The sequence below is a fragment of the Berghia stephanieae genome, chromosome 9 (genome assembly GCF_034508935.2).
Source record: "Berghia stephanieae isolate SIO BIC M18660-M18661 chromosome 9, UCSD_Bste_1.3, whole genome shotgun sequence".
Classification (NCBI taxonomy): domain Eukaryota; kingdom Metazoa; phylum Mollusca; class Gastropoda; order Nudibranchia; family Aeolidiidae; genus Berghia; species Berghia stephanieae.
In genome coordinates, this window is record NC_088368.1 from 31699166 (window position 1) to 31726665 (window position 27500).

The window sequence follows — 27500 nt, forward strand, 5'->3', positions numbered from 1 at the left end:
TTTTACGGCGCTTTCAACACATTTAGGTCATATCAGCGCCAGTAAAAAGGAAGAAAATGGGAAAGTAAAGACATTTTTGATGTACCGTTAATGGCTTGAAGAAAAAGCAAGACAAAGGGAAATCGGTTCAAATAGGGAATAGATTTCGATTCCAAGAGCACACACTCAGTGTACTTAGTTTGAGGTCACCTAAGAGTCTCAACCAGACACCAACACAGGTCCCCACAAATCATATGTTAAAAATAAAAAAAATAACAGTACGTAACAGAAAGATGATTTACAAGGAAAAAAAATATCTTCCAAAACTATAACTATACATTTGACTGTTTCCCTCCCAGCCAAGGGCTCCGGCCAGGATCAGGACAAAACCAAGTAATTCATTCCAAGACAAAAACGGAAAGCAATTGAGAAACAGACACAAGGTGATAGAAGACACAGCAAGTACTTCCCTGCCCACTGAGGGAGGTCAGGATCCCCACCCAGAGAGCCAGAGGTTAAAGGTGGCTCGAGATCATGTCTGCAAGATGACAGAGAGGACAGCACCCCAAGATCAGCGTTACGCTGGACTCCACAAGAAAAAAAAAGGAACCGAGTTAGATCGAAGGAAACCTGGAAAAGAACTGTACAAAGAGAACTAAAAGCCCACAACCCCAGCCTAAAGACGCAAACTCATGCAGAGGAAGTGACACATATCAATGTGGTTAAATGTTTATTTATGTTTTCAATTTTCGGCCCCCCATTTTTGGAATTCTCTCCCATCACACGTCGTGAGATGCTCGGATTCGTTGACAACTTTCAAATCTCGCTTAAAGTTATATCTTTTTACGTCATAAGTTGCAATACTATTATCTATCATATTTTGTTGTTGTTAATTTGAATTCGTATCACTTTTCCATCAACACTTGTCTTACCGTAATATGTTTTGTTTTATATCACTGTAAAGCGCTTAGAGCCTGTGACAACGGGGTAAAGCTCTATATAAATGCCATTTATTATTATTATTATAGAATTATTATTATCATTATTATTATTATTATTATTATTATTATTATTATTATTATTATTATTATTATTATTATTATTATTTAATTTGACCCATTATTAATATCCCTTTGGTGGTCGTAGCCGTAATATTTAGCTCAGTACCAATTAACGAAGGCTCATGCCTGACACTGTCCAATAAATGACGTTTACAATACACGGAAATGACGATCACAAGAAAGTAAACAATAATACTAACAACTACTCGGCTATGTGGTCTTGTGGTATGACACTCGCTTTCGGATCGGAAGGTCCTGGGTTCTAGCCTCGCTCGCGCATATTTGAGTCCTTGGAAAAGGCTCTTTACTCAAATTCTCTCATCGTACTCAGGTGTAAAATGAGTACGTTGTCTCTGTCCGAAAAAATTATAATACCGCCTTACATGCGTCATGTCTTGTCCTAATTGTGAAATGTTGCTGTTGGACAGGGACCCATTGTAAAGCGCTTTGAGCACGTTTAGTGGATATTGCGCTATATAAACTCAATTTAATTCAATTTAACAACTCCCTTTTCACTTTCTATTGTTGCCTTGTATTTTGACGTCCGTGCCTAAAATTTCGGATAGGCTATGAGTTTACAACGAAGGTTACGATCAACCAACGCTCGAGAAAATCGCGAGCAAGTTTGATGTGATAATCGATATGAGTGTAATATTATGATAATCGTTGTCAATAGATTACATCGATTTATCGGAGTTTCGTGCACTTGACGGGGTTGCTCGTAACTTGGTCTTCATTAGTGCCCACAGAACGGATGGAACTCTTAGACAGTTTGGGGGGGGGGGGGGGGGGGGGCGATTGACGTCATCCAACTGCTCATTGTCGGCTTGTTATATGTGACCCATCGTCTCAAAACGGTATTATGTCGGAAGGAACCGCATGCTTAAAAGCCGAATTAAATATTAAACTGGTCAAAAATATAAATAGTTGGCATTTGCACCCTAAAATATGGTATCCATTCTCTTCAATGAAACTTACAAACTCAACACAAGTCTGATATTTCTGGCTTTAGATTCAATTTTCAACATCTTAACCATCCCGACTTAATACCGTTTTGAAGCGAAGGGTCAGATATTTAAATGTGTTCGTTTGTTTTGAATAGTTTAATATCGCTTGCGACACCCTTATCTAGATCATTTCAGCGCCAGTAAATTAGAAGAAAATGGGATAGTCAAAAAGGTATAGATAGTATGCAGATGACGTCACTCAGGCCTTTGTTATTGTTTTTGCCATCCGCGTTTGTGAGTTGTTCTCACTAAACTGTATTAACCAGACTATAAAAGTTCATGGTTACACAGAGTTTGTGTGTTGGTCCGTTATACTTCCGGATGGCAATGTTGTGAACTCCTTGGCCAAGCGCATTCTATCTATATGTAGATTTACAACCGAAAGCACAAGAGACAAGTAAGATAAAATAGGGGAATGATTAAATTAGGGAACAGATGTAGATTCCAAGAGAATACCATCAGTGTATTTTGAGATCATTAAAACGTCTCATCCAGACATAAGTACAGGACCCCACTCAGAGGAACGCACTCAAATGTATACAAACAATTAATTACAATATATTCAAAACAACAAAATTAATTATCTAACCAGACATAACAGGGAGAATATTTACAAGGGAAAAATCATCTTCTTCAACTATCACTATAGATAGAATAAAGTTGACGCACTCGGGACTTTGTTATTGTTTTTTGCCACTCGCGTTTATGAGTAATTTTCACAAAACTGTATTAACCAGACTATAAACGTTTAAGGTTACACATAGTTTTGTGTGTTGGCCCGGTATACTTCCGGATGGCAATGTTGAGAGCTTCTTAGTCAAGCGCACACTATCTATACATTTGACTACTAAGCCCCAGGACAACCCCCCCCCCCCCCGACCCCCCCCCCTTCCCACACACACACACACACACACACACACACACACATACCCAAGCCATGGACTCCGGCCAGAGCCAGGGGGAAAAAACAAGCCATCCCATTACAAAAATGTCACAAGTTAGGAAACCCATATTATGAGGTGATAGAAGACACAGTAAGTACCTGCCTGCCCGCGATGTAAGGAGAAAACACCCCTTCCGGTGCTGGCTTTTAATTGAACAAAAGAATGAACATACATAACAGACTTTTTTTAAAGAGCAAAATATTTACTACAGAACGTTTCGGACGTAAAACCCTTCTTCAACAAATATTTTGTTAAATTACGTACTTTGTACACTCCACGGGATTATAGCAGCTTTGATTATTGCTTTTTTTTTTTACGGCTTTGTCGTCTAGTTGTATAACATACGACTTCGGGCGGGCCTGTTAATTAATTAATTAATTTATTTATTTATTTATATATTTATATATTTATAGGGGAGAATGAATATAAAATAGTTAATGAAAGCAAAAAAATAAAAATAATAATAAATAAAGTTAACATTTCTGGTCAATTTATTTCTAAACAGAACCCCCCCCCCCTCCTTTTTTTTTTGTCGGCATCAACTACGTCATGGCACAGACCGAAGAGCTTGAGCTCAGGTGGTCGCTGGTTCGGATAAGTAAGTAAGTAAGTAAGTAAGTCGGCATCTAGTAGTTCATCTCGGCATAATACCATTTAGAATTGACGGGACACAAATCACCACTACGTCAATCAATGACTAACACCCCCCCCCCCCCACACACACACACACACACACAAACACCCTACTCATATTTCATCTCTTAGATTGCCGGTGACGTTCACGTGACAACTCCATCCCAGACAAAACACTCGTTTATAATTGCCTTATTAGTCACGTCGGTTCGTCTCTTTGGGGTTTTATCAAATCTTTGACTGGAATGACGACACGAAGAAAAAGCTTTTAAAAACTGATATTATGGGCCATCCGTCTTTCTTACTAATCCAGAACAGGGGACAACAGCTGAGCTCTCATCATCATCACCCGGGGTCAGGTATAGGCCGCGGCAGTAGCTGAGCTTTACCAGAACATTCATACAGGGCAATATCACTAAACGTGCTCAAAGCGCTTTATAACTGCTGATGTACTCTTATTAAAAAAAAAAAGTTTTTACAATGTGACAAAGTTTAATCATCAATCACCACATTTCATGTTTGGTTGGTCTACTTGAGAAAAACAACAACTCATCATCATCATCATCATCATCATCATCATCATCATCATCATCATCATCATCATCATCATCACAAATACCTCTACCAGCTCAACATTCACCAGCACCACTATCACCAACACCACCACCACCACGATCACCAACACCACCACCACAATCACAACCATCATTACCAGCATCTTCATCGGGACCAAAGTTGTGTTTAAAAACCTTGTTCAAGACACACAACAATGCGATTCCACCCCAGACGAGCCTCCGACCAATCTTGAACATTCAAGTGTTTTGTTTGTCGTTGGTCGTTCGGGTTTAATCAGCCACAGTCACTACCAAAACGAGAAAACTGGTCCAAATCATAGACTTTAACCCACGACAGGCGGAAGTCGATTGCGGTCAAACTCCGGATCGAATTATCGACTTTAACCCAAGACAAGCGGGAGACAAAATTCAGTATAATCCCGGACCAAATCAACTACTTAAACCAACAAAGGCGGAATACTGTTTAAGTCTTAACTCCTGGTCCAACCCGTCGACTTTAACCCACATTAGGCGGAAGTCGGTTTGAATATAACCATGGTTCAGATCGACCAATTCAAATCTCGGTGGGCGGGGAGCGATGTCAGTCTACATTTATGGGCCGAATAAAAATCAAATTTAACCCACGCAAAGGCTATGGTAAACTTTCAGTCTTAACCATCGTTCAATTCAACCACTTTAACCCATGACAGGCCAAGCACAATTTAAGTCAAATCCTAAATTGTAAGTTCGAGATAAAACATTTAATTTTTAGTGAATTTGCACATTCCCAAAAACGGCGGAATCACATTGTGTCTTTCAAGGTCATTCCGACATAATACCAAATTGACTTGCTAGGTTACATATTTTAGGAATTCAACACGCTTAATAACCTGGCATCATCGGGATTAGAAAGAAATTCAAATTCTGCCTCGCCAATAGGGGGTTAAAGTTTCATATCAGAACGACAAATTGGGATTCTTCCAATTGATCAGACTCTGATAGAAACCCTATACTGTAGAAAGGGTGACGGGGAAAGGGGGGAATCGGGGGGGGGGGGGGTCAAGAGGGGTTGGAAGAGGGGGGGGGGGGGAGCAGGACGAATTCAGACAATTTGAAAAGAAAACAAAATAACATTCTTTGTTGATGTCTGGATGAATAAAGAAAACCGGTACGATATTTAGAAATCGCGATATTCAGATCGATTATAAACAAAATAATATAATATGAATGGGTTGGATGTTTTAGTTGTTTTGTTTGGCTATTTAAAAAAATTATTTTTTGGTCCTTTTTTTTGTCGGGGCTATTTTTCTGTTTGCTCGTTAATTTATTTTTTGTTTGTTTTGTTTTGTTTTGTTTTGTTTCTGTTTTTGTTGTTGTTTATTTATTTATTTATTTATTTATTTGGAGGGATGGGGTACGAAGGCTTAGGTCAGAATGACAGACATGTGTATATATATATATATATATTTTATATATAATATATATATATATATATATATATATATAAAAACTGTTTGAAGGTACCTAAGGAGGTAGGAGATTAAATAGACAGATAGACGGGTTGACTATGAGATAGATAAATACATTTTTTTTAAAGACATAGATAAATGGATCGATGGATAGCCAAGCGACAGATAGAGGTAGGCTAGATGGATATATATATATATATATATATATATATATATATATATATGTATTAATACCGGATAGGGAGACTTTTGGTACCCCTATTAGTTCATTTTACAGTACTTTACCAATAGGGAGACCAAAATCCGGTCCCCCTATTGATTTGACCTCTAGCACATTCACTTTTCTGATTTTAGTTTAAGGTTGTCAACCCAACCGTCAAGGATATATAATTGTAAATCATAGTATTGAAGTTATTTGTTAAACACCACAGTAAGAAGAGTTATGCCTAAATTTTCACGTTGGTCAATAAGGTGACCGCCTGAAAAAAGTACAATAGGGGTACCAGTGTTTTCATCGATATATTTCAATAGTGAGGCAATATATCTTTCCGAAATTTTCTCTAAAATTCTAGAGCATTATATGGATTTTTATAGTAATGAAAACCTAATATAAAATTGTGTGAAAGTTGATGAACTGAGGAATGAACAAGATATACGAATTATAATCTATTTTTAGAAACAGATTTATCGAATCTTGGTCCGGATTCTTATCTTGGTGACAAGAGACAAGCAAACATAGTAACTCTTTTTTTCGTGAAACGTATGTTTAGTCAATTTCGCGCATAAAGAGGCACTCGGCACTCACTTACTCACTCCGCAAGTCAGTAGTAGGTGGTTATCAGTTATCAGTATCAGCTAGTCCTTTAGTTCTTAGTCAAACGCTTCGTCAAACCCATTATTGAGTAGCATGTTGATGCCTGATGCCAGTTGAAGCCATCTCGACGTCGTGAAATGGAGCATCTTCTGTCATAGCAGTAGAATCGTCAGATACCGCATTTAAATCCTCCATTCCAGGCGTTGCTGTTGCCATATCGATCTTCGAAATGATTTGGTCTAGACGTCAAGTTGACCCGTTCTATGTCTGAAGAGATTTTAAAGTGCAATACCTAACATTATATCTTGATCTACAAAAGAGTCTTTTTAAATGAACCGCTGTGTTTCTATATTTTTCAAGAACCAAGGATTATCTGATCACTGATAACCACTGACTACTGACAAGAGTGGCCGACGGACGTCCTCTCTATAGCCGCAAGTATTTTTTCGTCACTTGCTGAGTTCCAAACTAGACGTCTATGGCATCGTGGGGTAAATTGATGCTGGAGGCATCATTGAAGAGACACCGAGATAATTTAAATGGTAAGTTATTGGCCATTCTTATTACATCACTGTTGATTTAAGATTTTCAATAGGGTAGACATCACACTAGGTACTTTGGTAAAAAATTCAAATTGGATTGAGCTCAATGAAACCTATATCATTTTAAAGTGCTTTTCAACACGATTCTAATGATACCAAAATTGTGAAAATCAGATAAGCAGAAAAAAGTTGTGTTAGTTTAAAGGCTGACAAATGGTCTTCTATTTGCCTTTGTTATTTACTGACGGACTTTGTGACCTGAAAATTGTTCTTTTCCGGTAGTAACCGCCATTTGGATTTCAAAACTGGTCTAAAATGACCGCTAAGATTTAAGTATGGATTTTACTGGAACGAATTTCATGGATGCGGTATACAACTTTTCCCTGAATTTAATTTTATAAAAAAGTTAGGCTGTCATTATTCTCCGCCGGGCGGAAAATAGTCCTTCTTTTTATTTTCCGCCGGGCGGAGAATAACAAATTTGCTTATTTTCCGCCGGGTTTTTCAAGTTGATCTTTGAGACTTAGCGGACTCCCATAATCTGACCTTCGTGGTGTAGTGTAAATAATCTGGACGTTATTTGCCCCCCCCCCCCTCCCTCGTTATTATTAGGGAATCAGTGGGTGATAGCGGTGGCGGTAGACGGTAGGAAATCAGTGGGTGATAGCGGCGGCGGTAGACGGTAGAGAATCAGTGGGTAATTAACCAGTAGATTTGAGACACACTTCAAGTTCAAGCTTGCCGGACTAAAATAATTTGGAGAATGAAGGGAGTTGACTTAACTCTGCTCTTTCTCACTGCTAGTTGTGTGATTAGTTCTCACTAGTGTTGCTCAATCAGACTACAAACGTTTGTGGGGAAGATTTTATGTCACTGATTATTGTGATAAGTTTATGTTGTTGTTGTTGTTAGTGTTTTTTTATGGTATGACTGTCGTGTCTCGATCAGGCTGTTGTGAGTAATCTTCATGTTGTGTTTGTTCACTGTCTCCCGCGTAAACGTGACGTCATCGTGTCTATCCTATAAAAGCTTGTGACACCCTTCATTCTTTTTTCTTCGACACCAAGCCTAATTCTAAATCTACTATTTTGCCTATCGTTTGTATCTGACAGATCCGATCCGCCATACTATGTTTTAGAATTAGACTGTACCGGGACGATTCCCGATGTGCTTTTAGAGCATTTTTAACCGCCCATATATGTCCTCTACATATATGGAGAACGCCCACTTCGGTGGAGACTTTTTCTGAACTTTTTCCTTTATTTTACACATCGTGAACGAGTTGGGAAATCCGTTCACGACACGTTAAAGGTTACACATCGTCTGTACTGTGATGGGAACAAATAACCACTATGTGTCTATAGCGCTGGTGGTAGGGCCTCAGTGGGTACTCTACTGTGTGTCAAATACCCCCCTCCCTCCCCATCATGGTAAGGATGCAGTGGCCTTTAGTAATAGAGCAGGCGGTAGGGACTCAGTGGCTAATATTATTGATAGGATGGTGGCTAATAGAACTGGTGGTAGTAGAGACTCATTGGCTAATACTGATAGAGCTGATGGTAAGGTCTCAGTGGACAATAGAGCTGGTAACAGGGACTCAGTGGCTAATAGGGCTGGTGGTAAGGACTCAGTGGCTAATAGAGCTGGTAGTAGGGACTCAGTGGACAATAGGGCTGGTGGTAGGGACTCAGTCGCTAATAGAGCTGGTAGTAGGGACTCAGTGGCTAATAGAGCTGGTAGTAGGGTCTCAGTGGACAATAGAGCTGGTAACAGGGACTCAGTGGCTAATAGGGCTGGTGGTAAGGACTTAGTGGCTAATAGAGCTGGTAGTAGGGACTCAGTGGCAAATAGGGCTGGTGGTAAGGACTCAGTCGCTAATAGAGCAGGTAGTAGGGACTCAGTGGACAATAGGGCTGGTGGTAGGGACTCAGTGGACAATAGAGCTGGTAACAGGGACTCAGTGGCTAATAGGGCTGGTGGTAAGGACTCAGTCGCTAATAGAGCTGGTAGTAGGGACTCAGTGGACAATAGGGCTGGTGGTAGGACTCAGTGGCTAATAGAGCTGGTCGGAGGGACTCAGTGGACAATATGGCTGGTGGTAGGGACTCGGTGGACAATAGGGCTGGTGGTAGGGACTCAGTGGCTAATAGAGCTGGTCGGAGGGACAGTGGACAATATGGCTGGTGGTAGGGACTCGGTGGACAATAGGGCTGGTGGTAGGGACTCAGTGGCTAATAGAGCTGGTAGTAGGGACTCAGTGGACAATATGGCTGATGGTAGGGACTCAGTGGCTAATAGAGCTGGTAGTAGGGACTCAGTGGACAATAGGGCTGGTGGTAGGGACTCAGTGGCTAATAGAGCTGGTAGTAGGGACTCAGTGGACAATATGGCTGATGGTAGGGACTCAGTGGCTAATAGAGCTGGTAGTAGGGACTCAGTGGACAATAGGGCTGGTGGTAGGGACTCAGTGGACAATATGGCTGGTGGTAGGGACTCAGTGGACAATATGGCTGGTGGTAGGGACTCAGTGGACAATAGTGGTAGGACTTAATGGCTAACACAGACTAGGAGTCCTGTATTCTCTATGGTGGCTTACAGTACAGGGCTAGTGGTATGGATTCAGTGGCTAACAGGACTGGTGGTAAGGAATCAGTGGCGAGTGGTATTGGTATGGACTCAAAGGCCAATAGGGCTGGTGGTGAGGACTCAGTAGCCAATAGGGCTAGAGGTAGGGACTCAGTGGCTAACAGTAGTGGTATGAACCCAGTGACTCACAGGACTGGTGGTAGGGACTCAATGACTAATAGCACTGGTGGTAGGGACTCAGTGTGTAATAGGCCTGATGATAGGTACTCAAGTATGTAATAGCACTGGAGATCAGAACTAAGCAGTCAACCTGTATGTCACAACTGGCAGTGAATACATTTTATTATGAAAAAAAAAATTATCTCACGTTGGAACGCACTACAGTCCGCTTAAAACAAACCCTCATCTGAGCTAGGAAATATTTCACCTTAAAGGAGAACCTGTAGTCAAAAATCCATTTTTTATCGCAGTGCCAATATTGGTATTCCCCTGTTATTTCAGGTGGTAGGAGGTCTAATTTGATGATTAACACAAACACACACAAAAAAAAAAGAAAAAAGCTAAAAACAAATGTGTGGCTATGTGGTCTTATGGTATGACAGACGCTTTCAGATCGGACGGTCCTGGGTTCGAACCTCGCTCGGCGTATAGTTGAGTCCTTGGAAAAGGCTCTTTACTCACATTCTCTCAACATATTCAGGTGTAAAAGGAGTACCCGGCTGTTAACAGTATTGTCTTTGTCCAAAAAAATTGTAGTATCGCATAACAAGCGTTGCTGTTGACCAGGGCCCCCTTGTAAAGCACTTTGAGCACATTTAGTGGATATTGCGCTATATAAAAAGCTCAATATATTTAAATGTCTTCAATGACACAGACAATATAGGCTAAAATGAGACCAACCCACCCACCCCACAAAAAAAAAATAATTTCCGACACTGATGCACCGAAAACCAACGAAATCTTCCAAATTTACACACAATGTTCCCTACAAGAGCTACATCACGATGGAAAGGCTTAGCAAGTCTTGAAAAATATATTTAAAGAATTGTTTTTCGATTACGATTGAAAATTTGGCATGGAACGACAAGAAAAAATCCAATTTAAAAATTCATAAAACTAATAAAACTACTAAATTTTAGTTTAGCCCAAAACCAAATCCATCATGATGCAATACCCATCATACGAAAGATTCTGACCAAATTTGGTATACAATCTGATGGGGAAACAATCCAGCTATGAATGTCAGAAAATTGAAAATGAGATTTTGAGAAAAAAACAAAATGTCTTTATTAATTTGATAAACAAGCTAATTTTGCAGACAACGTCCATCAAAATTTCTAAGTATAATCAATATGGAACAAGAGAATAGTCAAATTTTGTAAATTGATCAATTTCTGAAAAAAAAAAATTGTCTTGAAAGAAATGCTGTACAATATTTTTTAATTTCGGCTGAAATTGTGGTGCGGATCGATAGGAAAAAAATTAATTTTTAAAATTAAAAAAAACTTCTAAATTTTAATTTACCCCAAAATGTTTCCATCATGATGCAAAACACATCATAAAAAAGATTCTGAATAAATTTGAAAATAATCTAAAGGAAAATGGCATATATGGTTCTTAGAAAATCAGAAAATGACACAAAACGGAAATTTGAGAAAACACTTATTTGACATAAGCTGATCCATAAAATTTTCAAAATAATGACTATCATAGGACAAGAAAACACGAAAATTGTGTAGATTGATCTGTCTAAAAAATGTATAAATGATTCGCTAACCCATTCCCTAAGAAAATAAATGCTGAAAAATGTTAACACTATTGTGGTCAAATATGATTTATATCTTACGAATTCATCACTGTAATCAAAAAAACTAATATGATATGACGCACTACCCTCATGTTTTTATTTTTTTAAATGCTGCTTGTGAGATAAGTGTCTAATCAATTTGAACTACAAAATCAAATCTATTTGAGACCAAAAAAAAACCAGGTAAATGGCGAAATTAGATTTAGCTCCAATCAAACGCAATTTGCTTTCGCAAACTCCCAGAAAAATTTTTTTCTTTCGGCTCAATACAGGAAAATTCAACACCACTTGTTTGCAACCACTTTGTCTGATGTTCCACAAAGACGGTTGATCTTGCTCTGGTTTGAAAAATGGAAATAGAAAAGAGGCATTTCGTTAGCAATTTTTGGAAAGGTCTATACAATCAAAATCATTGTCATAAATTGAATTTGTCAAAGACATACCAATTTTTTTTAAATGGCCATCATTCTCACCATCACCAACACAGTTGAAATTTCATTGGCTTTACCATACAGGACAAAACTCTTGGCAACAAACTATCATTTAGATTAACAAGCATTTATACTCGAGCATGCAAATCTCGAAATCACGGAAATCTCAAACTTGGTACAATTCCCAGTTTTAATCCCTTTATTTCGTTCATATAGTGGACACTCCCTTGCGATCTGTTGAATTTTTTCCCCCACTAATTGATTGTGTTGAACTGACAGAGAAAAGGAAATTGCAGTCTCACTATCGACTCTCTACAGAGTTCATAATAATGGGGAGTTATCCTTATAATTATAATATGAATTTTATCAAGACCACCCACATTTACCTCCCTCAAATCCTGTGTAAAATACTCAAATTGGAAAACTAAAAAACACGGAAATCTCGAACAAACAGGCATGGTCCCGACTTGTTCGAAATTCCCATGCTCGAGCGTACTGTATTGATCACCAATAACAGAGATGCCAACCTAGCCTTTTGAAAACCCATATTTTCAAGACCAAAAACCTGTATTTTAGGACAAAAACCTGTATTTACTGCGCCGTGCAGAAATCGATATCAACCCGAAAAGGTCGAATCAGACTTCGTTAACTCGTACTTGAAAAAGGGCAGTGAATTACTTATAGTTATATAGCAGTAGGCTGGGCAAGATTCGCAAAATTCAGTATCGATAATGAAAGCTCTTTTGCATGAAAACACTTTTCATGTTGTGATCGTAATTTCGTGGATTTTTCACTTCAACCAAATCCCGTATTTTTCATGATAAAACCGTGTGCCCGTACTTCGGAAGAAAAACCGTACAGAACACGGGAAACCTGTACTGGTTGGCATCTCTGCAATAAAGATGTAATCTAATGAAGATTTCAAAACATTACTAACCAGTTTAAAAAAGTGCATGCAGATACTCTGCTCTGTTGGCACAGATGATGGTTTGCTGATTAATAAGATTGCCACAACACATCTTGAGCCAGCTATCTTTCTTGATTGTCAGGACACCAATACCGTCAACTGGACTCTTTCATGTTAGCTGTCAATGAAAAAAAAAAATTAAATTCACTGCAGTGAAAATGGCACATACCAATGTCATTGTTTAAGTTAATAATAATATAATAATAATAATAATAATAATAATAATAATAATAATAATAATAATAATAATAATAATAATAATAAATAAATAAATAAATAAATACATTTGTTAAAAAAGTAATGGTTAAAATGATATCGTTTTTCATTACAGTATCTTATATTTATATCATTGTCATTATCATCATCATGAGGCATCTCAATTTCATTCCAAAGTTCTAAAAATTGTGTCACCGCTTCCACTGCTGCTGAAAACTGCCCAGTTGTTACAGTTACAATTACAATGCACACAGTTACACTTACACAGTATTAGAAGTAAAATCAACGAAGGATTAATCCATAAAGATCACATTGGAATGTAGAACACATGGCACACGTGACAGTCGGCAAGGCGTGTTGTTATTACAATACAATTACATTCTCATTCATTCAGCTATCTCCTCATACTCAACTCATATCGCCATCGGCATTGCTCGATATACACTTCACTGTCCTGAGTCCGAGCCTTGTTAAAAACAAAAAAACAAAAAGACGAAAAGTCAAATTCTTACCTCTACAGAATCCTGACAAATAAAAATGGTATCAGTCTCAGTCTGCAATTGGTTAACTGCATTTTTGCAATTGTTGATAAGATGAAAAAGTGCTTGGAAATCAAGAGCCACAATCATTGACAATCGAACAAAACAATCATGGCTTCGCGGTTGGCGCCACGGTTGACCGGATGTGACCTTTGACACGACCAGGGGTCACAAGACCCAAGGATAATCCCGGCGGAGAATAAGAAAAAAGGGTTATTTTCCGCCCGGCGGAAAATACTCACTCCCAAAAAGTTAAGATGTTAAATAAACGTGCCAGCATGAAATTTTGATTTACCAAGTTCTAATCTTTTAATTATCCAAAGCTAAATTATACCCTATTTTATCCATAATCAAAAGTTATACTAAATTGTCATTGATTTTAAAATAAACTACACCAAACGATAGAGTAATTTCTCCTGAAGAAAATAAGACATAAATCATTAAAATCCATCCATAAACAAAAAATCTATGGAACTTTTTCTGAGACCCATCACTCAAAAGTCCAAAAAATCGGGTCACAGCCACTAGGCCATTTATCGGCTCCCTGCTGGAGGGCCAAATGGACGTTTACCAAAGTACCTAATCACACACACACCGATTGATGATTGTCACTTGTCAGTCAGTCATTTGGAAGTGGAGTCAGATAATTCGGGAACTTCTGTAGACTGTAGATTCACACTAGTGAGTAAGATCTGTCGTTTACTACTACTACTACTACTACTACTACCACTACTACTTTTAGTTTTAGCGCTATCCAACTCAACACTTCTCGTGTTTATTTTATTTTGGCAAAACTAGAATGGATTTTTGAAAAGAATATAAAATAATTTAAACTTAAACCTGTCTTTGCATCTTGCTTTATGCATACAGTATGCCATATCACAGCCATCACAAAATCATAGTTTAATGTTGAGAATATGCTATTTCTTTTGTAACTTCAGATCAGAGAGATTTGAGCTTTAAAAATCCTGAAAAATGTCTTGCTGTCAATCCAGACAACCCCTTTTGATGTGATCTATGATGTTAATGGTAAGAATGTAATTTGATGAGGAAATGAATAACATTTAGGTACACATAGTTTTCTTTTTTTTTTTTTTTTTTGAGTCATGATGTGTAATACTATTACAGTCCACTCCGGATAATTGCAACTCGTTTAATCGCAACTTTCGGTTAATCACAATATTTCCTAAGCAATGGAAATAATTCTATATAAAAGTCACTGGTTAATTGCAACAAACTTCGGTTTTTTAAAAAGTGGTAAATTCAAGAAATCAAACAGTATATCATGATTAAATTTCATCATGGATGAAATCGTGACAGGTTGAAGAATCGAGAGTGAGCAGGATTTAATGCTACAGTAGTGTGTCACCACTCTGTTAGAGTCGAAAGAGGGCGGGGCTCTGCAGTATGGGTTTGTGACGTCATCGGTGGCCATTAAATAGAAGAGGGGTGGGGCTGGTCATAATCTTGACAACAGGTTATAAATGACAGTTATAAAGAGAGACGGAGCGATATCCTTTGTTTTAGGATTAACAACTGTGCATTGTGACCAACGAGTTTGGTGAGAGCTTATTGTCTCTCATTAAGGCTAATCTCTTTAACTCTGACAAATGTTGAATTGTTGAGAAAAAAGATTGAAACTTCTTCCAATCTGAATAAGATATCGGCTTGCTTCATAGCTGCTTTTGGTTGACAAATCTACACGGGGCTGCCATATGGTTTTTGTTTCAATCAAATTGCTCTGTATGTGGTGGACTAAGAATATTATTTACTGGTTTGAGTTGACAATAAATGTGTAAAATGTTGAAATAGTGGACAGGAAACTGAATTTCGGTTAATCCCAACATTTTCGATGATCCCAAGGTATTGCGATTATCCTAAGTGGACTGTACCTGAATCTTGAACGAAAAACTATCATATGGATATGATTATAGACAGATTGGTTTCTGGAATTATATTTCCGTCCTCCCTTGCCAACTCTGACGTTCTTGAAATTTAAAAGAAAATAGCCAGAAGGTTTCGGACTTAATTTTCTTTTTTTTCCAAAGGACAATAGTCATAAGGTAAATAATTTAAAAAAAATCCTTTTACAGCACAAGATGGCATGATTTTTTGTTTAAGAGTTTAGAGAAAAACTTGCACATGATAGTCTTCAGCTTTTTATTGTTGTTTTTATTTTCTATATAGACTCCAACTCAGAGCCTGAAAGTGATGCAGAACAAAGTTCCATATCACATGATTCATTTGTGGTAAGTATGTACATTAAAATAAAATCATAACATTTGTATAGCGTTTATCCACAGTTGGCACCATGCTCAAAATGCTTCATATCAACATATTTTGTGGTGGACAAAACACATTTGCCACAAAAGATGAGACCTGCAGTCTGTTAGGCGCAATACAATATTTCAGGACAAGGACAACACTGTTTTACACCAGTGAGATCTCCTAGTTTTTTGTTGTAAAAAATTTTTCTTTGCAGTGGACTTCGCCAACAATAACACTATTTTAAACCTTCCTCGTTATATTTTGAAGTGATATTCATTGATGAGCCATTCACATTTGAAGTCGTTTGTTTTTTATTTGACAAAATGTGAAAATGATGCGTTTCCAGGAAAAATTAAAATAGCTTCTGTTGGGATTATACTTTTGATCTCGCATTTTGTCCAAATTCTCTGGGGAGCTGCAAGGTCTGGGCCGGACGTCCCGCTTGCTGAAAGGAAATTGATGTGCATTTCGAACCCAACACCTCTCATTTCCAGGTGCATTGATTGCCGCGTAATCCTGTCTGACAGAGATTATTGCATATGGCCTCTCATGCATTATTGTGTCCATAACAGCACCTTCCCGTGGTGTTCCCCGTTTCTACTGAGTTTGTTATGGGCGCGACCGAGTCCCCGGCGGTATAACCGGGCTAGGGAGTAGGTGGGACCCCTTCCTCTTAAGGTGCAGGAGACAGAACCACCGATGAGTGGTACACGCTCTGCTCCTCACCCACCCACCTCACACTCATTCTGTAGTGTGGTGTCCTCTGTATGTCCTTACTTTCTTAATCTACCCCTATAGCTCATACTTGTTTCCTAGTGCTGTAACTTTAACACTTCAATACTCCCTCTTTGGTCGACCTGTGGCCCATGTCTTCTGTATGACTATCTGTGATTGATTGTAATCATGTATCCTTCTTAAAAAATTGAGATTTTTAGGGGAAAGGGCTGGTATCCCTTTGTTTTAGGCCCACAGAATCTCTCATCGACACAAATGACCCAGGACGTGACGATCCTCTGTTTATGAAATATGGCCCTTTAAGCAGAAAGAATAACTGAAATAGATAACTGCAAGCCAGGAAACAGTAGGTGGCGGGGAATGGGCGACCGTCAATCATGAAAGAGACTGTGGGAAAGACGAAATGAAGGCTACTTGACTAGACCCTATAAAAATTAATTATATGAGGAACATGCATCTGCAGCTCAACTCCTGATGTTATGCAGCTGACAAGGAATACAGGTTAGGGTGGGAAGACAGACCAGAGACTCCCCAGCATGCCATGACAAACAAAAGGAAAGCATACGAGCTCGGACGTCGCCTCGAAAAAGGTCCGCGCCAGACAGTGAGTACCCAGGCTGATCTGCGCGAAAAGTCAGCTACTGGGACAAAGAAATTCCACAAACATTTGAATATTTTACAAATTAACATTTGTGGAATCAGGAATAAAAAGACAGAGCTGAAGAAATTATTAAATGAAAAGGAAGTTCACATTGCTTTACTTCAGGAAACCCTGTATAAAAATAGCGATCCATATATTGCTGGTTATACATACTATACCTGCAAATGTGACGACTGCCGTGGTGTTATTACTTATATAAGAAATGACATCACGGGAGATGTTACTTCTAAACCATCACAGAACTCAACTGATGTACAGAAAGTCACCTTATGGCACCTAAATAAGAAATTTACCATTTACAACATTTACAACCCTCCACGGTGTACTATAAACCTAACAGATCAAAACAGTTCCCAATACAACAACACAATAATTGCTGGTGACTTCAATGGCCACTCTCCACTATGGGGATACAAAAATCTAAACAACACAGGAAAAGAACTAGAAAAGCTTTGCAATACAACCAACCTCACCATTTTACAAAATGCAGACTCAGTCCCGACACTTCTTCACAGAGCTCATATGTCCCTGAGTCATCCCGATCTAACCATCATCTCCTCTGACCTTCTGAATTCTTGTCACATTAAAGTCCTGGATGAAATAGGCAGTGACCATAAACCAATTTTAACACAAATAACAGTTCAAACACAGAAGAAAACATTTGAGCAGAAATCCAAATGGAATTTCAAGAAAGCAAACTGGGATGTTTTCACAGCAACATTAGATGACCAGCTTCCAAAAATTACAGATACATCAAGTGTAGAACATTTAAACGAAGCCCTCACCAAAGCCATTCTTGCAGCTGCAAAAGCAGGAATTCCAAGAGGTAGTCGACAGAATTACAAACCCTTCTGGAGCAAAGAAATTGAAAAAGCAGTAAATGCAAGAAAGGAAACAAGGAAAAACTTAGAGGAAAACAAAACCATTAAAAACAAGATTGAGTACAATAAAGCATCGGCAATTGTCAAAAGAACTATTAACAACGCTAAAAGAAAGAAATGGGCAGACACATGCGCTAATATTGACCTCAATCAAAATGGGAAAAAAGCATGGGCCTTACTTAATAATCTTAACAATGAAACCCCGAAAACCAACCCAAAGCCCATGAAAACTACAGAAGGAACAATCGTAGATGACCAAAAAAAAGCCATGATCTTCAACAAACATTTTGCTTCAGTAAACAAGGCATCAAAAAGAAGTGAAAAGGACAAAAAATTGATTAAAGACCTTAAACATCAAGAAAAGGCCCCAAAAGCTATCTCATATCTGTTCAAAGAGGGCTTTACCATGTCAGAACTTCACAGAGCTATGAAAAAACTCAAGTTAAGGAAATCCCCTGGACCAGATAAGATACACAATGAAATGCTCCTGCATCTTAGCGTGAGAGGTAAACAGATGCTTCTCAAACTTATAAATCTAACATGGGAGACAGGAATAGTACCAAGGGGATGGAAAAATGCTATTATAATTCCAATCTTAAAGAAAGATAAACCACCCGACCAAACGAAAAGTTACCGACCAATATCTCTCACCTCATGTGTTGGAAAGATCGCGGAGAGAATGGTAAATAACCGATTATACTGGTGGCTGGAGACATGTGGCCTACTAAATAAATATCAGGCAGGCTTTAGGATAGGGCAAAGAACAGAAGATCAATTGTTTAGATTAAGTCAAAAAATAATTGATGGCTTTCAAGATGGAAAACATACAGTCGCGGTTTTTGTTGATCTCCAACAGGCCTATGACAAAGTATGGAGGAAAGGGTTGTTATCAAAAATGATGGACTACGGAATTGATGGAAATCTCTACTTCTGGATTAAACAATTTCTCAGTAACAGAACAATCCAAACAAAAATTAATAACGGACTGTCAAACAGAGAAGTATTAGAGGAAGGTCTCCCACAAGGATCCTGCCTCAGCTGTACTCTCTTTCTTATTTTTATAAATGATCTACCAGAAGTATTACAGACAGAAAAGGCCCTATATGCTGACGATTTAGTTATGTGGTATACTACAAAGCACCTACCAATAGCCTCCAATAGAATAAATGAAGATTTAGAAAGCTTAAACACCTTCTGTGATAAATGGAAATTAAAAGTAAATTGCAATAAAACAGTCTACTCTATATTTACTAAGAGCCATCCTGTTTCCAAGAAAGAAATAACACTCTCCATCCAAGGCCATCGACTCGCGAAAGAAGAAAACCCCACATATTTGGGCATACAGTTAGACAGACAACTATCTCTGAACAAACACACTCAGAATGTAAAAATCAAAGCCACAAGGAGACTCCAGTTACTAAAACGACTAGCCAGTACTAATTGGGGAGCAGACAAAAACTCGCTTCGACAACTCTATTTAGGCTATGTGCGTTCCGTCATGGACCACAATTTAGCCCTCCAAAATGTAGGTAGTAAAAACACACACAAAACCTTGGACAGAGTACAAAACCAAGCCCTTCGCTTCATCTCCGGTGCCCTGAGATCGACACCCACAGCAGCATGTGAAATACATACTAATGTGGAACCACTTGGACTTCGCAGAGAATCAGCAGTGCTTGAAATGGTTGAAAGATACAAACGAAAAGAGGAAAACCATCCAAACAGAATTCTGGCAGAGAAATGGAAACCAAGAACAAGATTAAAACAAAAATCCCTGCTACACATTGCTAACAACTTGAATGAAAGACACAGACTCCCAGAAAACAGAGAAAAATCTATTTTAATCAGTCAAAAACCTCCATACGCCGAACTAAAACTTCCAAAAATAAAGACTAACCTCATAGAAGAAACAACAAGAAATAAAAACAAATCAGATATACAAACATTAGCAATGAAGACAATACAAGAATACCCAGACAACTGGATACATGTTTACACAGATGGATCTGCCCACAAAGGAACTAAAAATGCTGGGTATGGGTTTGTAGTAGAATACCCAGATAAAACCTGTGATAAAATCCACAATTCTTGCGGAAGCTCCTGCTCAAACTACGAGGCAGAGGCAGTTGCAATAGAAGCCTCACTGCGACACCTCTCTTCTGTTTTCCAGCTAAACCCTTCAAAACTTCAAAACACTGTCATCTTCACAGACTCCAAATCGGTTCTCCAAGCTCTCGATTTAGATAAACTCTCCTCAACGTTCAATAGTTTAAGATCTCAACTAGATGAATTCCTTACAACACACAGAGTAGACTTATCTCTCCAGTGGATACCGGGACATTCAAATATACCAGGAAATGACAATGCAGACAGACTAGCCAGACTCGGATCAACACTTTTACAACCATCATTTCCAGTATCCTTAGACACAGCGAAACAAATAATCAAAACAAATAAGAGAGAAGAATGGATGAACAGTTGGGCAATGAGCACCACGGGTAGATGTATGTTTTCCCATATGACCACTCCTGTAAAGACTGATTGCCTAAATAAGCTCAGAAGACACCAGCAAAGCATCATCTTTCAACTAAGAACACAACACATACCGCTCAACAACCATTTAAGCAAAATTACAAAAGACACATCCCCCTCCTGCCCCCTATGTCAACACCCCAATGAAACAGTAACACACCACTTGCTTGAATGTCAACCTCTTGAAGATCTGAGATGCACATTCCTACCACCAAATCCAAGCATCAGTAACACACTTTATAGTCACCTGGAACAACTACAAAAGACATCTAACTTCTACGTTATGGCACAAGACCGAAGGGCTAGAGCTCAGGTGGTCGCTGGTTCGGATAAGTAAGTAAGTAAGTCCAAATTCTCTTGCATCGTAATGTTTATCAACTTTTTTTGTTAACTATATTGCAGTTGCAAGGTTAGGAAGTTCATATTGTTGCAATGACAACCGTTTATATGTCCAGAATCGTAGTGATATAAAAAATTGTTTTGTAGTTGTTGGTCCTGGTGTAGGATTTAAAGAGTTGGTTAAAAACGGTTTACTGAAACCCTGGTTGGTGTATCTATATTTATCCAAGCACAGTTGAACATATTAAATACTTAGACAATATGTCTGCCTTTCTCAACTCTTTTTTATTATACTTGCATTATTAACCAGCTAATTGTTTAGTTGGATTATTAAACAATGGCTCTTCATGTTTATTGTCAACATGAATAAATTGATTGATCTGTCATCTTTTCCACAAAATATACAGGGTCCCGATTTTGTTGCTGACTCCGAGTCTGATTCCTCTACGTACTCTGTGAGGTACCCAATGCTGAGTACATCATTGTCTTTAGAACCTAGTGCTCATTCCCCAACTCAGTCAGAGCCTCATCCACAACTATCACAGACTGAACCTCGTTGCCAGTCTGGGACCCAGGTTCAACCCGAATGCTATACACTTGCAAACCAACGTGTTACGTGCAATGGTGAGTCATTTTTTTGTCATTCTTCTCCTTTGATATTTGTGGGATCAATTTTAATTTACCCATTCCTTTTAAAAGAAAACTTCCACCCCCTCCATGGTGCTGCATTTGTGTTATTGCATTTTTTTCTGTTTTGGCAGTGCTGCGTCGCAAAATACGCTACCATTTACATAACAAGCACAAATCCAAATTTGATAAGGTGGACATCTTAGAATCTGAAACCCCAATGTGTGAGTGATATCAGTGAAACCAGCCATAAAAATGTTCATGTTTATTTTATTGGGGGTTTTTTTGTCTGTAATAGACTTAAATTGCTTGTATTGTAAGTGTTAAAATGTTTTTTTTTGTAACAACCCATCTATATATTAAAACTGTTTCTTTGTATTTCTATGATGCTTAAGGCTTTTTTTCACAGACCAGCTGGAAACTTAACGAGAATCAGAGTAGATAACATTTTTATTAATCTTGCAACCTAAACAGTATATGATGATTGGGAGCATTTAAAGAAAAGCACATTTTCTTTTTAATTTGTCGGTACTAAAATTATACTTTGATGATGTCTGCTGTGCTACAAACCCTTTTGACTTCCAGGTTCAATATTTTTCTTTATTCTAAAATTCTTGGGTTTCCTTTCAATGACAACTGAGATCATTAAAAGTCAGCTCACAACATGATGTGTGTAGATTTGATGAAAACATATGTTCGAGTTGAGAAGCAGTGTTCACGAACTTGCTGATCGTTTTTACTAGCATTTATTTTTCTAACTTACCTGTGTCAATTAACAAAGGCAAGACTCAAATATTTTCTATCTGAACAGTGTGTTTGTTATTGAAATATTTCCGGCATATACATGTCATATTTCATTCCCACAAAATATAAATCAGGATTAAGTTGTCTGGGCATCAGCATCGTTCAGGCAGTTGGGGGGAAGTCTTTAAGGAATTAATGAAGCCGATGCTCAACCGGTCTGGAGGACGTTTGATTGATGTCGGCTGTTTGTTCTGCCAGCCGGTGATGTTTTCTCACTCCCTCAATGACAAAGAAAGTCATTGTTATGACTATGAACTATAGTCTATTATTACTTTTGTTACTATATTAATTGTTACTTATTGCCGCTACTGTTATTATTATTATTATTTTTATTATTATTATTATTATTATTATTATTATTATTATTATTATTATTATTATTATTATTATTATTATTATGATATTGCCTTCATTGCATTCTATTACTATTATTGATATAATTAATTTCTGATTGTTGTAAATAATTTATGTGAATTGAATTTTGTCGATTGGCCAAGGGCCTACAATAAACTTAAATGAAATGTTAGTCTTTGGATAGGACTTGGGTCTATTCTTGATTGCTTTTCCGCCTGGGTCGAGTGAAGCATTTGGAGTAAATTTTGTTGCTCAACGTAAAAAACATGACGCTTACCATTCCGCTGATACTGATACCTCCAAGGGGTGGTTGGGGAAAAACCTAAAATTCTTTTGACATTCTGTCTGATTATTCGCTGAAACAACAAAGGACAATCTATGTATTCAGATGAGACTTCAATGTGTTACTATTCCGATTTATGTTCATATTTTGATTATAATGAAGAGGGAACCTGAACCCAGTGAAGTGGGTGGATTGATCTATTTATTTCTATTTCAAAACAAAAATATGGCGTCTTTTCACTGGATTTGTTATGTGGCAGAGGTCTCCACAAATCTAACATACCTCTTCCAAAGGAATAGATGGTAGAAAAGTATATAACAAGAAGGAATTATGACAGTTACTTGTCCAGGCCTTAAATATTTGGAATGCTATTCCTCTCTATCGCTGTCATGTAGCTGATGTGCATACGATCTGTCTATTGATTTATTTTCATAGTTCATAGCATGATGTGCTTTATTTTCTTCCTTTTTTTCCAGAGAAATACAAAAAGCCAAGGAGACCCTGTCCATACTGTGGACAGTTGCAAACAAAACTCTCAAGGCATTTGATGAGGAAACACAAAGATGAGACAGAAGTTACAGAGGCCATGAAACAGCCTGTAAAGGAAAGGGATAGAACAATGGAGTATCTCAAGAAAAAGGGCATTTTTTATTCAAACACTAGAAACAATTCAATAGTTATGCGTGAGAGAGCACAAGGGTCACATGAAGTTGTTATGTGTGCTGGCTGTAAGGGGTTTTACTCTGGACGAAGGGTTTATGAACACAAAAAGAAATGTAGTACTGAGCATGCTCTGTGTACTGGGGTTGTAAAATTTTATCCCGTGGCTCCCAATGCAAGTAAAGAAATAAAGGAGAATATTCTTGACAAATTTCGGAATGATGAAGTGGGAAATTTGTGTCGATCAGACAAAGCTATAGTATTGTTAGGAACAAAATTGTGGAGTAAAAGTTCAAAGAAGGAGAGAAAAGTTATGAGTGATTTACGCATCTTAGGAAATTTGATTTTAAAAACTAGGAAGAGAACAAATCAACCTTCTTTCTCTGGAGAGGAAGTGGTGAAGCGTTGTAACTTTAATGAAATATCGCAAACCATTTCTGAAATGACTTTGAAAGAGGATGGGACATTGAAAGCAGGCTTGAAGCTTTCAATTGAATTTATATTGAAAAAGTTAATTAATTTCTTAAAAGGGGAATATAATAATGCAAAACAAAATGGAAGAATCCGCAGAGATAGATTTGTTCAAAGCTGTCCTGGATTATAATTGGGATAGTATTTTTTTTACAGCCAGAGTTCAATGTGAAGCAAAGAGAACAAATTTGAGAAAACCCAAAGAGATGCCATTAGAGAATGATATAAAGAAGCTACGGCAATTTATTACTGAAGAGATGGTCCGTATTTGTGAGGATGATTATCAATTATTTGATTCACATATGTTTGTTAGGCTTCGCAATGTCATCGTAGCTAGGCTTACAATGTTTAATGCGAGGAGAGGCGGAGAACCCGCAAGGATGTTGTTAAAAGACTGGAATGATGCAGATTCAGGTGTATGGGTTGATCCCCAGCTTGTACAACATGTCACTGATCCTCTGGAAAAAGCGTTACTTGAGAAGTATAAGCTGGCCTATCAGTTTGGAAAGGGAAGCAAGATGTTGGTCCCTGTGTTGATACCCAATGACACAATTCAGCCTTTAAGGAAACTTGCACAGGAGCGTAAAGCTGTTGATATTTCAGACAACCCATTTCTTTTTCCAAATACAGGAATATCCAAAGATCATGTAAGTGGTTACATTGCCATCAAATATGTCACTTCCTTAGTAAAGGATTTAGAGAAACCCCAGTTGTTAATAGCTTATAAATTCAGGCACCGAGCTTCGACATTATTTGCCTTACTTGATGTCCCACAACACGAGAGAGATGTCTTCTATCGACATATGGGACACAGTGAATCAATCAATCAAAACATTTATCAGTGTCCACTTGCAATACGAGAAATAACAGAAGTTGGTCATTTTTTGGGTCAAATTGATAACTCAGCATCGGTCACTGGGGAAGGAAATTGTAACATTGAAACAAATGACTCTGTAGTGAATAGAGACTCAAATGCAAATTTTGGAACATCCATAGTAACAGCTGCAAATCAAGAAGAAATATTTGATGGTGAAGCAGGAGTGCCAAATCAGCTTACGTGTTCTTCAAAACAAACTGAACCCAAGAGGAATTCAAGCAAAAATCGGAGATACATGTCATGGTCAGATGAGGATACAGATAGAGTCAAGTCATATTTTAAAAACTTTGTCGAAGATGTTTCAGCACATGGTTCAAGGGGATCATTACCTAGAAAGTCTGAAATTATTCTGTTCTTAAAACACCACAGGGTATTTTCACAAAAAGGAATCCCTGAAGGTACACTAATTAGTTTGGTGAAGACAAAGATTTTTAATGAAAGAAATAAATATAGAAGGGAAAGAGCGTTTCAATCGGTGTAATGACAATCATGAATTTGATTTGTATTACATTCATTGTATTGTATAGTGTTATTGACATATTTTGGGGGTTTACAAAAACGTTTTATCTTTATATAGTACAATCTGTTCATCATTGCAATATCCTTTTTTATATTATATGAACATTCATTTGCTCAGCTTGAGAGACAAATGCTTTGTAGAACCATAGCTGCCAACCGTTCTGTTAAAAACGGATTTGTTCCGTATTTGACTTCCTGAGTCCGTAAGTGCTTATTTTTAGTTCAAAATCCGTATTTTGTAATTTTTTACTAATTTGTGGTAAAAAAGCCATGTGAGCCTAATGAATTATTATTATTGATCCATTATTATTACTATTACTACTATTGTTGTTATTATTATCATTAGTGTCCAGTGAGAGCATAATCTCCATTTGTGTAGCTCTTTAATTTGAATTATGCCTCTATCATAAATGATTTTCAACAATTAAAAAAGTTCCATTCGTTTATATGACGCCTGTATTTTACTCAAACCTTTCATAATGTATTGGAGATTTGCATAGGATATGGATGTTAGCCTCGATATACTTTGAATATTCTAAGACAGTATTGATACTTTCACTATTTGTTACAAATATTATTTTAATTAAGAATAAAATTAAATCCACCTTTTTGATTGGAAGGTATTCAATAAGAAAATCAATTGCTTATATTGATTAAAGATGACAATGATTATTTCCCTTTATTAATTTATGAAATATATAAATTTAATCCCTTTAAAAACATCTTCATCTGATTTTAATTTTTTTTTTTCAAGCAAGCTTTTGTAACGGTTTAGGTTCAAGAAAAATAAGTATACTCCATTTTTAGGTGTGTTTATCTTGTCAAAGTAAAGAAGTAGGAATTCTCTAATATTTAGAGGTGCATTTTAATATAACTACTATTATAGTATACTACCATTATGTTGCATGAAAGAAAACATATATGCAATCGTCTACTTTTTATCTGAACTCACCTAATTTTTACCCCAAAACGCCCTCTCAAGTGATGTACCAGGTTGGTAGTTATGCATTTCTAACCATCTTAAGTTATTTCATTTATTTTACAATTGTGCTTCTTGTGTATTGGTCCTTATCAAAGTTGAGGCAGTTGAATTCTTTCTTTATATTGTCCGTTCTGAATTTTGATCTCATTGTGGAAAGCTCCCATAGCGGGCAGGGAGGTACACACTGTGTCTTCTATCCCCTTATATCTGTTTTCCAACATGCTTTCAGTCTTTGTCTTGGAATGAGATTACTTGTTTTTTTCCTGGCCCTCGCCGGAGTCCTAGCTGGGAGGGAAGCAGTCAAATGCATATTTATTGTTTTGGGAGATGATATTTTTTTCCTTGTAAATCATCTCTCTGTTATGTATTATTACTATATTTGTTATTTTTTATTATAATGTAAGCATTTGAGTGTGTTCCTCTTTGTTGGATTTTGTTCTTGTGTCCGGATAAGACTTATAGGTGATCTCAAACTAAGTACATTGGTGATACGCTCTTGGAATCTACATCTGATCCCTATTTGTTCCCAGTTCCCCTATGTCTTACTTTCTCTTGGATGCTTCAACTGTAATTCTAGAACTTTTTACTATCCAATTTTCTTCCTTTTTACTGGCGCTGATATAACCTAAATGTGTTGCAAGCGCCGTAAAACCCTTAAAAACAAAACAACAATCATTGTGGAAAGTGTCATTTTAACGATTCAAATGTGCTGGTACTAAACCCGATAATTGAGCAACATTTGGACTAGCCTCTGTCATCTCAAACTTGTTAGTGTTAGTAATAGTAATTAAAAAGGCTGACTTTTATATGTTGCGATTCGATGAAGGGGGGCGGGGCTTCGGCACACATCGCCCCTCATCCCGGGCCAAATGAGCGTTCCTTATTTTATTTTTGAAAAGTTGGCAGCTATGTAGAACTATCTGAAAGAATCAGATATGGCAGAATAAAAAGTCTTTCT

The 27500-nt window shown here is 37.5% G+C and overlaps 2 protein-coding genes across 2 annotated transcripts in view; one reads left to right on the plus strand and one right to left on the minus strand.

The window, feature by feature from the left end:
• LOC144980048 (uncharacterized) overlaps positions 1-27500 on the minus strand; it is a gene marked incomplete in the record, with an annotated part of 213741 nt that overhangs the window by 178036 nt on the left and 8205 nt on the right.
• LOC144979191 (uncharacterized) overlaps positions 21433-27500 on the plus strand; it is a 17568-nt gene continuing 11500 nt past the window's right edge. The window contains exons 1-2 of the mRNA XM_078925802.1: positions 21433-21589; positions 23510-24169. Coding sequence (XP_078781928.1) covers positions 21433-21589; positions 23510-24169 — 817 coding nt within the window. The remainder of the gene's footprint in view (positions 21590-23509; positions 24170-27500) is intronic.